General features: G+C 38.9%; 1 protein-coding gene and 1 pseudogene across 2 annotated transcripts in view; one reads left to right on the top strand and one right to left on the bottom strand.

The window, feature by feature from the left end:
- Nucleotides 1–522: 522 nt before the first annotated feature.
- Hectd2 (HECT domain E3 ubiquitin protein ligase 2) overlaps nucleotides 523–14,877 on the bottom strand; it is a 61,455-nt gene continuing 47,100 nt past the window's right edge. The window contains exons 14-21 of one of the 2 annotated variants that reach the window (XM_051146376.1): nucleotides 13,930–14,018; nucleotides 10,826–10,984; nucleotides 8,339–8,413; nucleotides 7,330–7,417; nucleotides 7,139–7,245; nucleotides 5,719–5,834; nucleotides 5,142–5,285; nucleotides 523–2,111 (exon numbers count right to left, since the gene is read on the bottom strand). In XM_051146376.1, the coding sequence (XP_051002333.1) occupies nucleotides 1,991–2,111; nucleotides 5,142–5,285; nucleotides 5,719–5,834; nucleotides 7,139–7,245; nucleotides 7,330–7,417; nucleotides 8,339–8,413; nucleotides 10,826–10,984; nucleotides 13,930–14,018 (899 nt within the window). In that variant the 3' untranslated portion in view covers nucleotides 523–1,990. Of the gene's footprint in view, nucleotides 2,112–5,141; nucleotides 5,286–5,718; nucleotides 5,835–7,138; nucleotides 7,246–7,329; nucleotides 7,418–8,338; nucleotides 8,414–10,825; nucleotides 10,994–13,929; nucleotides 14,019–14,877 lie in introns of those variants that run through there. The other variant, XM_051146377.1, reaches the window with a different exon arrangement.
- LOC127190143 (U1 small nuclear ribonucleoprotein C-like) lies at nucleotides 9,520–10,142 on the top strand (annotated as a pseudogene).

Genomic DNA, 14,877 nt, shown 5'->3' with positions numbered 1-14,877 from the left:
GGTATTATTACATTGTAAACAAAAAACAGCATAAATATATGACTTAGTAATTAATGGTTATAAATTGCAACTTAATAAAAGACAAAAAAGTTCCCATTATTTATGGACATTGTCACTTAAAATCTGGTTTGCTTGTGTCCTCATAGAAGTGACATAGCACTCAGTACACACACATCGCAGACATGCAGACAAGCCAGCACTACTTCCACCGGTCTCCTCTAACAAACAAAAACTTTGTTTACATTTTACTTAAAACACTGAAGTCTGGTTTTGTATACACAATCCTTTGTGCTTGTCAGTAGTACCCTACGTTAAAGATTGTACTTTCTAGTTCAAGCAGTGCAAGAGAGAAGCAGTTTTATTTGCATATGGATTAAAAACAATGTACAAACAAGACCAAATGTGCCTTCAGCTGTCTTAGGCTTTCTGAGATTTTATAGAAGAAATATCCTTTTAATATACTCAAATGAAAAAGTAGTCATTTGCAGTCTCAAGCAGTAAGGAATGGAGGTCGGGTTCACACACGTGCGTGGGCTTCGGAACTGTGCGCAAAGCTGGTGAGCTCCTGCACCCTTCAATTCTGCTGGTTGGGTGCAGGAGGCAGAGCAACAAGGAAGTGCCTAGCGCGGGGAAGATTTGGGCCACATATTATTTGCATGTGGATCATATGCTGGTACTGAATGCTGGTTTCATTCTTATTGCAAATATTAACTCCAGAGTTTTCTGAAGAAAGACTATCAAAAAATAAGAGAAGTCTTGAGATGGAAATGTTTGTAACATGCTAATAAAACTGCTTCGCTATAAATTAAAAAGAAAACCCTGGGGCTTAAAAATGCAGTTTTTACATGCTACTTTATTAGAAATAGAAAACAAGGGTACTTTTGAATTTACTATATTTAGAATCCAGTGAGAAACAACCATTTTAGTCAAAATGTCAAACTTCTTTTTTATACCAAGTTACATCATTTTGACACAAATGTTTTTTATTGTATTTCACTTTTGTCAAATATCTTATCCTACATTTTCCAAAAATTAGTGTTTCATGTAACTGGTGATCAAAAATGTAGATACAAGTTGTACATCAAAATATATAAAATGGCAGTTGTTTTGTGCTTGTGATTAAGTAACCAATGACTAGTTCTGTCTAATTTGTTCTATTGTCTTGATTTGTAAGAAGAAATGACCATTATACAAACATTACAGAATACTCAAGTAACCAATTTACTGCCAATGAGCATGCGGACTAACAATACTTAAAAGAATATAACCTCGAATCCAATTGGTTTGAAAATACTCTTGTACGATCATCTTTATTGATTTGTAAAAGCTGTATACACATCTAAAACCCTAAATTTACTTTGTAAAAATAAATCTTTAGCAATAAATGGCACTATCAAAATCCCATGATTCTTAGGCTGTTATGTGGTTATTTACATGCTTTTCAGCAACAGTTGAAAAGATCTTATAGGACCCCAAACTGATATTATCAAAAGACCCTGTAAACGGCATTTGCAATTATACTGTGGTGTTTACCTCTGTATGAAAATATGGCTACATGCTTTATGGTAAAGATAATGTAGCTCTCTGCTTTGCTACAGTGTGCTGTAAGCACACATCTGCCACTGGGTTCCATCATGTCATAAATGAATTCTTTACTGCACTTGGCTTTCCCAGTGGGCACCTGTGACAAACTACATATGGAAAACAACAAAATGCTATAAAACAACAAAATGCTATAACAAAAAAAGGGCACTGGACTCAGACCTGTTTTTGCCATATGCTCTTTTCCTTACTCAATACATTTCTGATATATTTTTTAAATCATGCCTTCATTACACATACTTTCTATCTGAGTAAAAAAAAAATCCTCATTATTTTAAAAGTGGTGAGCTTTGTGAAGTGTTTTGAAACAGAAACATGAAAATGTTAAAGGCACAATAAGAGGGAAGTGAATGCTACATATAAGATACTGTATTTCAAGTCTTCTAGGTTACTCAAGTCCAAAACCTTCCGAATTTGAGATTCCAATGATGAGCTTCTGTTTCAGATCTTTCTTACTCTTGTATGGGGGAAGGCAGAGTTGATTGAAGCAAGTGTGTGCCACAGGTAACCTAGGAAAAATAAGTTTTTAAGAGATACTAAATCTTAAAACAGACACAAAATTACTAAGAACTTTTAAAAACACCACATATATTCAGATCTATTTTACTCCTATACAGTGACCCACCACTTCTTTATTGGACAGGGATTTATTGATAGGTACCAAGTGCATTCTAGATAGCAGGAGCATGATTACAGACAGGACAACTGATATGCCTGCCTTCATTAAACTCTGATTTGAAAAGCATTTTGTTTAGAGTCAGACAGATCTGAATTTAAATACTGTTGCCCTCACCAGCTGTGGGGCTTTGAATTGCCCAAATGTCTCTAAATCTTAGTTTCCTCATTCATATGGTAAACTCTGATCACCTCCAGTAAAAGCATCAGATTGTGATCTGTGCATAATACCTAGTGGATGGCATACTGTTAAAGTGCCGTCTTGACTGTCAGAAAGGTATGAAAAGCCATTTGGGGCCTCTGTGCACACGGAGCACTCAGTCTTTGGATCCTTCTGGTCAGCTCCGCACCGTGCTACCTGCTGACACCGCTGTCTCTGCCCAGAGCATCTAGAGGCACTGCGGAGCCTCCTTTTCAGCATCACAATGGCTTTCAGCAAATCAGTGTGTAAAAGTGGAGAATAATCCAGAGAACACTTAAAAGAGTTCTGTATGATCAGAATCTATACTGCAAGACCATACAGAAATACTTCAAATACTAGGCCAGTTATCGTTCATGGGTCTCTGGATTATACTAACACTAGCGCACATTCTGATATGCTTCATTTAAGTGCCAAGGCAACCTAAAAGCGGTTGTTATCCCCACTGTATGGATGAGGGAAGCCAGACATGGCAATATACAGACCAGTATTCAAAGCTACAGAGCTGGGAAAGAGCAAGCTTGAGTTTCAAACCCAGTCAGGTCTGTCTCCAAAGCCATTTGCTGAACTGTAAAGCACTGTTGCTCACAATCAGGAAACCCACCCATCCTCAGCAGTGTGCCTTACAGAAGGGATAAAAATTCTTAGTTCAGGTGCAATGCTGTCCTTGTGTTTTGAGGAACACTGTCACTGTACTGGATGGAAGTGCAATGCATCTGTCAGAGTCAGAACTAAGCCATGCTAGCTCCTAAAATAACCTCTGAGTAAAAATAATTGGAAATATTTATATGTTGCTTTTGTATTAAAATAGGTTACTCACATTACCTTTTAAATCAATCATACTTTTGTTGCTATAGTCAAAAAATTCTGTTGAACAAATATTCAAATGGAAAATCTTTTCTTGACATTTTCTCATTCTAGATCTTTTAATTATGACTCATATAGAAGTTTCTTAATTATATGTACATCTTCACTTATATTTTTAAATACAATCCCTTTTTCCTTTAATTTTGTGTGTGGTGTGTGCTCATGTGCATACATGTGGTGGTGCACACACTCACATGCATGCACAGAGGCCAGAGGAAGATACTGGGTGTCTATTCTATCACTGTCTGCCTTTATTTCATTGAAACAGGGTCTCTGACTGAACCTAAAAATTGTCTTGTCTTTGACGTGGCTAGCAAGCTTCAGTGACCCTCATGCGTTGCCCCATCTTTACTCCACCTCAGGGGTTACAAGCTAATGTGGCCACACACCTGGGCTTTACAGAGGTGCTAGGGATCTGAACCCAGGTGTTTGTGATTGACCACAGAACAATATTCTGAGCCCTCAAATACAATTTCGACATCAGCTTAAATACTCATTCAAGAAATACATGTACTAACTGTCTTGTAGAGATAAATCATTTCAATAAAAGGTGGAACATAAAAAAAGAATTTATTGAAGGAATGATGACTTTTTGATGTTTCAGATGTCAACCTAAAAAAGGCCTATTATCATGAGAGGTAGGAAGCACATAAGATATGAAAAACAAATCAAAGGGATGGAGGAGGGCAGGCAAAGTGTGTTTTAAGGATGAAGTAAAATAGTGTAGTGGTGCAAACAGACACGAAGGATTCTAGGGATGGACCTGATGAGGTACAATAAAGCTACTAATGCCAAACGTGGCAGGGCCAGATCAATGTCATGGAAATGGAGCTGTATAGGAACCCAGACAAGAAAGAGGCTTTAACTCAGCTAGGAATGAGGTAAAACGTAACAGGACCAGGGCGGTGGCAACTGGAAAAGCAAGTTCCTAAATTGAAGGACTGAGCCAGGAGCTGTGATGACAGGATCCTGCGAGGCAGGATATGTGAGCAGAAGAGCAAGGGTGACAGAATGAAACATTAGCTGGATAGTGGTGACACATGCCTTTAATCCCAGCACTCGGGAAGCAGAGTCTACTCACAGTAGGAGCCACAGAACACTGCAATAGGAATGAGGAGGACCAGCATCAATTGCACATGGACACTATTAGAAACTGTTCAACACTGTGGTCTTTATCACTTCGGATACAGAGCATAAGACTTAACTGAAGGCCAGTCCTGGAAGCACTTACAGCACTAACACAGCAGTCACCTTGGCTCTTCCAAAAGTTCATCTACTTCCTCATTTTTGAAGTCATTTACACAAAAGTGAGGGCTAGACAACATGCTAGGTTCTAAAAGAGACCACAAAGCAAATTCTCGACAGAGGCATGTAAGAAGCAGATGGAAGGGGATCACTGTCAGCACTGTCTCAACACTGCCACGGGGCTTTCAGCCACAGTCTCTTCCATTTGAAGGTCATGTTGACCCTGAAGAATTTACATGAAAATGATTTCAGACTGAAAGACTCTTTTGATTCCAAAATTACTAATAAGTTATATATTAAAAATAACATTAGTTGGGTAGTGGTGACACATGCCTTTAATCCCAACACTCGGGAAGCAGAGGCAAGTGGATCTCTAAGTTCGAGGCCAGCCTGGTCTGCAGAGTGAGCTCCAGGACAGGCAGAGCTACACAGAAAAAGCCTGTCTCAAAAAACCAAACCAAACCAAACCAAACCAAACCAAACCAAACCAAACCAAGCCAACCAACCAACCAACCAACCAACCAACCAAATAAAGTTATAACCTATGGTTTACCAGTTAGTAGAAGTTTCATTCTTTGAAATTTTAAAGTTCAAATCAGCCATCCCTCCCACAGGTACTCTGTCACTGCCTGTGGTAAAATGTAGCAACTTCTTCTGAAGTTCAAGAGGAAATCCAAGCACAACATCCCAAAAGTACCTACAGAAGGAAATTCACACGTGATGCAATCCTTAGAGATTCTAATAAAGTAAGCTGAGAAAATGTCTCTGTTAATATAAAATAACATTTTATAAGATTATTAATTATTCTAACAATGGATAAATAAAACATTTTTTGTCTCAATATAATCTAACAGCCTTATTTTTCAACACAGTGCTAGTAAAATGTTATTTATAAATTTAGCATCTTTGGAAAAAAACTCTATACTTTGATAGAAAGTTATATAATTTTCTCTTAAGGGAATTGCTAAATGCATTTACATTTTAGTACTCTTTTATTTTTAGAAATAAATTAAGACAGGGTAGAGCTGCAGAATATTTAACTAAGTGATGGAAGAATTCTAAGTTACACAAACTAGCAGGCCGCACTCTTCTGATTTCCTGGAGGCACAGAGCCTGAGACTGGAGCGTACCGTATAGTCGCGTCAGTCTTGGCATAGCCGTCGTACTGAGTGCTCCTCTGCAGCGCATGCATATCCAGCTCAGGACTTCCACAAACCAGGATCTCAACCTCTTCTGGACGAAGCAGCTGTCAACAGTCATAAGTGCCATAATTAAAAATGACGGTCCTAAGTGGAATTTGAACTGTTTTCATTGAAGAATCAAATCATCGAAATTATAACATTGTTTAGTAATCAAATGACTTTTTAGTTGAAGAAAATGCTTCCCATTTATATTTATATTGTGTAACAGTAATTTGTAGTTTGCTAGAAGGCAACTGCGCATGACCCAAACTCCTCCTTCTCCAGGATGAGCAGAGAGCAGCAGTGCTTGCGGCTCTGCCCTGCCTCCACTGCAGCACCTGTGGCTGCAGAGCTGGTGCGTGCCCTCTGCGCTGACCACCAGTCCCACCTATTAGCTGAGTTACTTCTCACTTAACATTAGATCTGACAAGCAACAATACCATGCCATTTAATTTTTATCTCCTTTTCTCCACCTTCCTACTACCAGAGAGTCATAAAACTTAGTTACAGCTCAACAGAACTTCTTTTTCAATGGTGCTTTCAGCAAACATGTTACAAAGGACACTAAACCAGTGGCACTCAACCTTGCTAATGCTGTGACCCTTTAATACAATTTCTCATGCTGAGGTGACCCTCAATCATAAAAGTATTTTTGTTGCTACTTCATAGCTGTAAGTTTGCTGTTATGAATTTTAAATATTTCATATGCAGGATATCTGATATATGACCCCTGTAAAAGGGTTATTTTGCTCCTAAAGGGGTTGCAACCCACAGGTTGAGAACCCCTGCTCTAAAACAAGCCAGAAAGCAAGCTACTTGTTGCTGCCCCCAAAGAAATGTTGACAGTCCATTTCGTTCCTTAAAAAAACAACACAAATGAAAAGCTACTTGACTCTCTCCTGATAAACTAGAAGAGGCACAGGAGAGGCATGACAGCCCGTGCCTGTGTGTTAGAGGTGAAGGACTCAAGACAGTAGTCACAATGTGACAGGTCAGAGCTCCTCGAGCCCCCATGCTTTTGAAGATGAACTACAGACTCAGGGTTGCTGACAGACCCGTGACCAGGCAGCAGCAGCTGAACAGCATGCTCCCACTTTCCCTGGAGCTAGGCACTAACTCTCCTGCTGAGCTCTGCTGCTGAATCTCAGCATCCACAGGCAGCTCAGAAAGCCCTAATTAAGGCAGAAGAGAGAAAGGTCTGAAATCTAGAGGACAGAGGCTGAAAGAGGAGCACTACTGTTATTTCTCACTCTGCTTTTTAAAAGCAGAGAACATTTTTAATTTTAAAAGCTTACCCACCAAGATATTTAAGGAATTATCTGTTATACTGTTACCAAACCTAGTTGAAAGCTTAAAATTTTAAACTCACCATTAGAGCATTTGAAGCACACACACTATGGAATCCACAGTAAAATGCAGCAAATTGCTTATAGATAGATTTGTTCAAAAGGAAGTCAGTATACAGCTGTACATACTCTGGAAAGCAATGTCACATCTGTTACATAGTCATAGTAAATCAAAAGTACTAATTCACTGCAATAAAAATGGCATCTAACTTACCTCTTCTATTCTGATTGGTAACTGGAATCTTATCACCCCCTGGTTTTAAGTTATAGGATTTAATTATTCCAAATTCTTCTTGAAAAACCTGATGGGCGATACCATGATATGTTTATTGGTATTGTTGATGTACACTGGGCTTCGGTGAATAGATTTTTAGAAGAATAGTTCTGCCCCTCCCTTAAAACACACAACTGCTAAAAGCGTAAACTTTTGTGACTTTTTAAAAAAAATTTACATTTATTTTTTAATTTATGTTTACATTGGTGTTTTGCCAGCATGTTTGTCTGTGTGAGGTTGTCAGGTCCCCTGGAACTGAAGTTACAGATAGTTATGAGCTGCCATGTGGGTGCTAGGAACTGAACCTGGGTCCTTTGGAAGAACAGTCAGTGCTCTTAACCACTGAGCCATCTCTCCAGCCCCAACTTTTGTGACTTTTAAGGTGTCACTCTGAGGTCCATAATCCTTCCTGTTTAACACAGTTGCATACTTTAACGAAGCCCACAAAATTGTCTAGCAAGTGGGAGAGGTGGACATGAGTGTTTGGTCTGACTGACTCCCTTCTCCTGAACTCCCTGTGTTGGAGCAATGCAGGAGTCTATCGGTAAAAAGCAAATCAGTCACAGGAGCATGCTACTGCCTAGCGAGTACTGTGCCCTTGATGGGTTCACTTCCGCATGCTTATCTGCGTGGGTCTGTGGCACTGTCTCCAGTACTGCCCTGGCTTTGATTCTTTTAAAATTAGTTACCTGAGATAGGATCTTGCTGTACAGCCCAGGCTGACATCAAAATCACAACTGCTCTGCCTGGGCCTGGGGAATCCCTGCTGCACTGCTACTCTTGGACTTACGAACCTAATACATATTATTAATTTATTCATATACACCTCAAGTGTTATCCCATCCCTTGTATCCTCCCATTCCTCCCTCACGAGCCTTTTCTTAAGTGTTTAGCAGCAAGTGGCATTTCATATGTAAGACGACAGTCGTATGCTCTCACCACTAAGTACCTGAAATGTTGAGTAGAAATCTTCTTCAACATTGCCTTCATATGATAAGAGTTCCTTTAATCCATGGGCCAACTCCTGAAAAACAAACGTGTGATCAGTCTTTTACAATCAACTAGCATTACTTCAAACAGTAAGGAGATAGACTGTAGGTCTCCTACCTGTGAGAATAAAGAGTAAACTCATATTTCAAAACAAATATTTTAATACGTACTTTATAAGACTCATGATACTTGGTAATGATTTCTACCATTCGTAACTTGGAAAACTGAAGTCCACGCTGGAGAGAATTATCCAGTTCATACTACAGAGCTCTGACTCTACGGCCCACTCTTAAGCAGGTACTGTGACTTCCAGCATAACTCCTGGCTCTCTGCCACATTAAGATTTATGGATTTGTAGTGCTTCTAATTTTCAAATTATTTATATACACACACACAAACACATGCATGCATATATACATATATTTATTAAATGTGGCACTATTTTCAATGCATGTTTAAGCCTTAGACACACAGTTCACCTATGTTAAGGGGCTTAAACATTTTAGTTATCATGTCTTCCTCTCCCATGAAAAGCATGAGCGTGCTGGGAAAAATATTTTCTTACAATTTCAGTTATCTATGAAGAAAAACTTAAAAGTATATCTGGCTTAATATTTCATTTTTTATCAAGCTCCATAAAAAATTACTCTTAACTTACTCTTAGTTTATATTATATTATTAGAAAAGATAAATAATGTCATGGGTTGGAATAATCTTATAAACTTTATATAATACATTTTCATAGTAAGTTTCCCTTTAAAAACACAGAAATGAGGGCCTGAGAGGTGGCAGGGTGACTGTGATTTTTATCACGACTACTGTGACATGCGCAGTACCCATGACCACCATCTATTGGTGATTTTATCACGACTACTGTGACATGCGCAGTACCCATGACCACCATCTATTGGTGATTTTATCACGACTACTGTGACATGCGCAGTACCCATGACCACCATCTATTGGTGATTTTATCACGACTACTGTGACATGTGCAGTACCCATGATCACCATCTATTGGTGACTTCATCACAACTACTGTGACATGCGCAGTACCCATGACCACCATCTATTGGTGATTTTATCACGACTACTATGACATGCGCAGTACCCATGATCACCATCTATTGGTGATTTTATCATGACTACTGTGATATGCGCAGTACCCATGACCACCATCTATCTGTAAGACAGACATGCTGCAGTGGCAGGAAACACAAAGATGACGTGAAAATCTACCACCAGAAGGACGGAGGAGCAGGCCCAGAGTCTGACTGACGAAACAATGGCTGCCTTTCAACAAGGAACAACATCTCCAGCTCCATTTGCTGCTCCCCCTCCTGCAGGGGAAATGATCCTCTCTCCCCAGTCTCCGTGTCCTTCTCACGTGGCATGATGCCTGTACCTCACATAGGAGGGACTGCTATGATGCCAATGATGGGCCCTTCTCCTGCGATGATGTCTGTGGAACCTGCTCTTGGAATGAGGCCACCCAGAGGAGGCCACATAGCCATGGTGTCTGAAGCTCCCATGATGCCTAAACTTCCCATGATGAGATCTGCTGCTTGCCCATAATGGTGCCCACTCATCCTAGTATGACTCAGCTGGACAGACAGCAGCATAGCAGCAAAGGAGCTCTTTATCAGTTTTGTATTACTTGTTCTGTTCTGCCTGAAGATCACTGTGATGCGCCTGAGGGTTTTCTAGTGGTACAACAAGGAAGACTTTTTCCTGTTCCTAGCAAAGAGAATAGTCTTGGATGACAAAAGTGAGATTAAAAAAAAAAAAAAAAAAAAAAAGTACAGTTTTCACTTGTACTGTGAAATGTGAAAATAAAATTGTCAGCTTTTTTTATTTGAAAGCACATAATTTTATACAAATCTAGGCTGGTAGAGATTTGATATGCCTATCACCATTAAAGAAATTTATTTTAAATTATGTTTGTGTAAGTCTGTGTATGAGTATATGCACATGTGTGCTGGTGTCTGTGGAGTCCAGAGGTGTTGGATCCCCTGGAGCTAGAGTGACAGGTAGATGTCAGCTTCCTGGTATGGGCACCAGAAACTGAACCTGAACTCTGCCAGGGCAGTAAGTGCTCTGAACTGGCAAGCCATCTATCTAGCCCATAAAAGTTGTTTACAATTATTAGTTTATAAACATCCTATTATCCCCATAAGGACATTAGGTTTCAGAGAAGTTGAATAACTCTCCCAAGTCCACAAAACCAATAAGTGGCAGGATCTGTATTCAAATCAATGCCCATCAGACTTAAACTCTGTTCTGTTCTGTAAGCACTTACGTACATTGCAAAATAGGTGACTATCTTAAGGGAGGGGAAAGAAGAGTTCTAAAAGGGAAGCCCAGTTTTAAAGTAAGAATAACATTAGAAGATTGCAAGTAGAGAGGCACTTAGCATAGCATCGTAAGGTGTTAGGAACATACTTACAGGCATAATCTGGCACAAGTCATCGATGGTAACACTGCAGATGCCTACTGGAATGTTCTGATCACTAGGTACGATGGGAGGGCTCAGTAGTTTCTTGTAACAGCAGGGAGGAAAACGAATATCCAAGGTGATGCTGTTATAGACAGCTAGTCCCATGAGCTATGCATACTAAATGTTAAGTATTAACGTAAAATCCAGGACCGCAAATGGGCTTGAACTGCGCATTAGTCATCTTACACACTTCCCTCAGATCTAACGCTGACTTTCTAATTAGTCTAACACACCTTTCCTCTTTAATTTCCTTTTATTAACGTACTATAATTCCTGATTAACAAAAAGCATGGGGAAAGGTGTTCATTTGATAGGATTTAATGATTTCAGACATTCCTATACATTATTTAATATGTAAAAAATTACTAAATTTAAGCAAGCATGTCTGTGGCTTTATAAGAAGGTACTAAGAGCTTGTTGACTGCAAAAATACAGCCCTAATCTTACAAACTGTCAGTTTTAGCTAAAGTCTAAACATGACTGTAAAGGAATTGGAATAAATAAGCATATGGATACCAAAAGAGTGTTAATGAGATAATAGTCTAGGCAGACTCATATATAAAACATGAAGAGCTATAGTTCAGATGGTTTATTTATTTGTAAAATTTGTCTACTTACATAGCAGAATGCAACTTATCCATTTGCTGAAAGAGGGGGTTTAGAGCAAATTTCCTAGTATTTAAAGGCCAGTTATTATATTAAAGTTATTTTTAAAATAATTAATTTTATAGATTCAAAAGCAATCCAAAACACACAGGCCTGGGAGATTTCTGAAAATTGTCAATTGAATTTGCAAAGGCAAAATGAGGGCTGGCGACATGGGTAGCTATACTGTTGTCTAAGTGACTGCACAGGCTGACTAGTGTGTGAGGAGACCAGTACCGCAAATATGCTCAAATATGCTTACATAATCAAGACAGTAGGAATAATAATGGTAATCATAATGCTACAGTATTAAAATGTCTACATATCTACTACGATGATAACTTCTAACCATTTTTCATTTAAAACATTTAAATGGTAAAGTTCTAAAAGCAGGCTGTCCACTGTAAGGAAGTAGGCTAGCAGGCTTGTGCTACAGAGGTCCTTTTCTGCACCATAATCAAGCTGCTCTAGTTGAACAGGCACGGAGGGGTTTTTCTCCATGCTTTGTGCCGTGGACAGTCTGAACGCCTGCACTGTGCTATGCTGTCTCTACTCAGCTCAGTGTCCGTTCAGAACAGGCAGCTCTGCTGTTGAAGTGTCCCTGTACTTATGCTCTTGATGCAATCTTTACAGCATTTTATGATTATTTATTGCTTTGCTTCTTGTAAACACTATGATCTTACTGTATTTTTAAAATCTATATTAATATAGTAAAATTGTATAAAAACTGTAAAATACTAATAATCGCATGCATTTAATTTCAGACACCTTTGTTTAACCTGAAATATGCACATAAGAACATGCTGAGAACTGAGTAAAGACCATCAATATTGGGAAAGAGGATGACTGGCATCTGCTGTTTTATAAATAGCACTATTTCAAGTGTAACAGCTAACTAACTTTATAAAACATATCAGGAAGTCAAAATATCAGAACTCTGAGCCGTGACACAAGAACCACATGCATCAAGAAGTCCAAATAGGTCAAAATTAGTCAAAAGTACCAGAGAAGTCAGACACAGTCAAGTAAGGACTGTAAATGATGGAAAAAACAGGAATCCATGGATGCTTCTGCCTTCTTGGATATTGTGGAATTTGACACCCTGGACTTTAGACATGACAATCTAAAAAACATTTCAAATAAGCTTGACTCTTTCAATACGTAGTTTTGTGTCCCACTACTTTTTCATTTACTTTTTCAACTTTCAAATACCTCCTCAGGATTTAATCAAAATGCAACACTGGCCTTGCATGGATGGATGTTCAGCATTTTCCCTAAGTCCCAGGGTGATCTCTGCCTTGTAGCAAGTCAGTAACAGCTTAGCCTTTTATTTCGCTCATCATGCTCCCAGCTAAAATTCCTACCTTCTCTGGAAAGAATACCATGTCTTTTCCACCTTACAAATCCCACCACACTTATTTTTATGCTAATCTTGATTTTAATGAAGTCACACACCCCTCAGGACTTATTATTAATGCCAGGCTGCACAGTATCTAAGACCACACTACCCAGCACTGATGTTCACCTATTTATGTAAATGCAAAACTTGTCAAGATTTGCGCTCTTTTCCACACCTCTTCAGCACTTGCTCATCTCTTTACTCTTCCTTCACTTCCCACAATGATATTTCTTGTAACTTAAAAAGCTAATGTACAAGGCATCTCTGTCTAACATTTAACCTCTCTTTGCTCTACCAACATAGGAAAAAATTACACAACACACCTGAGATAGAGGTGAGAGGATGGCAAATAAACTTATAGAATTACAAAAGTTGTAAAACAATTATGTACATTTACAATATCTCCTTTTGCATTCACTTTTCAATTTCTTTTAGGATTACCTCCTTCATGTCTCAGGATTTCAAGGTACATTCAAAAAGCTAGATTTAATTTTTAAAATTTCAATTTAGTGAACTGAGTAAACCGAGCACAAAATGCCAGAACAGACAATATTTTATTATAAATGGAATATACGCTACATTTTTTTGGAGACAGGGTTTCTCTGTGTAGCTTTGGCTGTCCTAGGCTCGCTTTGTAGACCAGGCTGGCCTCGAACTCACAGAGATCCGTCTGCCTCTGCCTTCCGAGCGCTGGGATTAAAGGTGTGCACCACCACGCCTGGCTCTAGATTTTAAAAACTTAATTTTCTGATAGTTTTGGTATTTAAATAATCATTTTGGGATAAAAGAGAGACTTAAGATTCGGCTATTCTCTTTAATGTACTGAGAGTATGGAGGTGTGACATTACATATCATACAGATTATAGAAAAGCTAGTAAATTTAATAATGTTTAACTTTTTAAAACAACATTTTTCTAAACTATAGATTAAAAAAAAATACACACACATACACACACAAAACAAGAACCCTAGTGTAGTAGCACCTCCTAGTGGAAAGTTTAAAGGATACAATTCCAACCAATCGGAACTCAGAATAGTTATCACACTTAAAGCTGCTAAACCAATGGCAGTGGGAGTCCTTGTGGTATGTAAACATGCCTGCAGACAGGAAACACATTTTGTTCACCAAATGAGACGCACAGGTAAAATACATATCATATCTATGAAAAGGAAAACACTCCAGCAACAGTTCTGTTACAAACAGAGAGGAGGGGAGAGAGAGAGAGAGGGGGGGAGAGAGAGAGAGAGAGAGAGAGAGAGAGAGAGAGAGAGAGAGAGAGAGAGAGAGAGAGAGAGAGAGAGACAGACAGACAGACAGAATTTTATTTTTTGGTATCCTTGAGTTGAGGATAAAAGGGATAAATTAATCAGATAACATCATAAAATATAGCTTATGAACAAAACAAATTTTAAGCATTACCTGCATACTTCAATATATCTTTGCCAGCCCTGCGTTATATCACCAGAAAGGTTTTACACATGCATCTATCTATGTGGGATATGTATGCCCTATAAAATATTGAAATTCTCCTTTGAAGGAAAATATTTAATAGATATGAAAAATTATGTAGGCAGTTTCTTTAAATTAAATTGAAAGTTTTTGTCTTTAAGAAATTACCTTGTGAATTTCTACTTCTTTTTGTTTGTCTGTGGTTTGTGTGTGTATACAAGTTTGTGTGAACCTGTATGTTCACATGCTCACCTGTGTGTGGCTGCCAGTCAGGTGTCTTCCTCAGTCAGAGTCCACCTTAGTTTTGAATGTGCCTCACGCTGAGTCTGGAGCTCACCAAGCAGGCTAGACTGGTTGGCTCGGAAGCTCTAGGGATCTGCCGGTCTCTCTCCCCAGTGCTGGGGTTAAGGAGTACTGCCAGTGCCTGGCTTTTTACATGGACGCTGGGAGCCTAAGTTGAGACCCTCACACTCACACAGCCAGCACTTTCCTGACTGAACCATCTCC

This window comes from Acomys russatus, chromosome 5 (assembly GCF_903995435.1).
Source record: "Acomys russatus chromosome 5, mAcoRus1.1, whole genome shotgun sequence".
Taxonomy (NCBI): Eukaryota; Metazoa; Chordata; class Mammalia; order Rodentia; family Muridae; genus Acomys; species Acomys russatus.
Note: the sequence above shows the minus strand (reverse complement) of the source record. Positions and strands in the feature narration are given on the sequence as shown.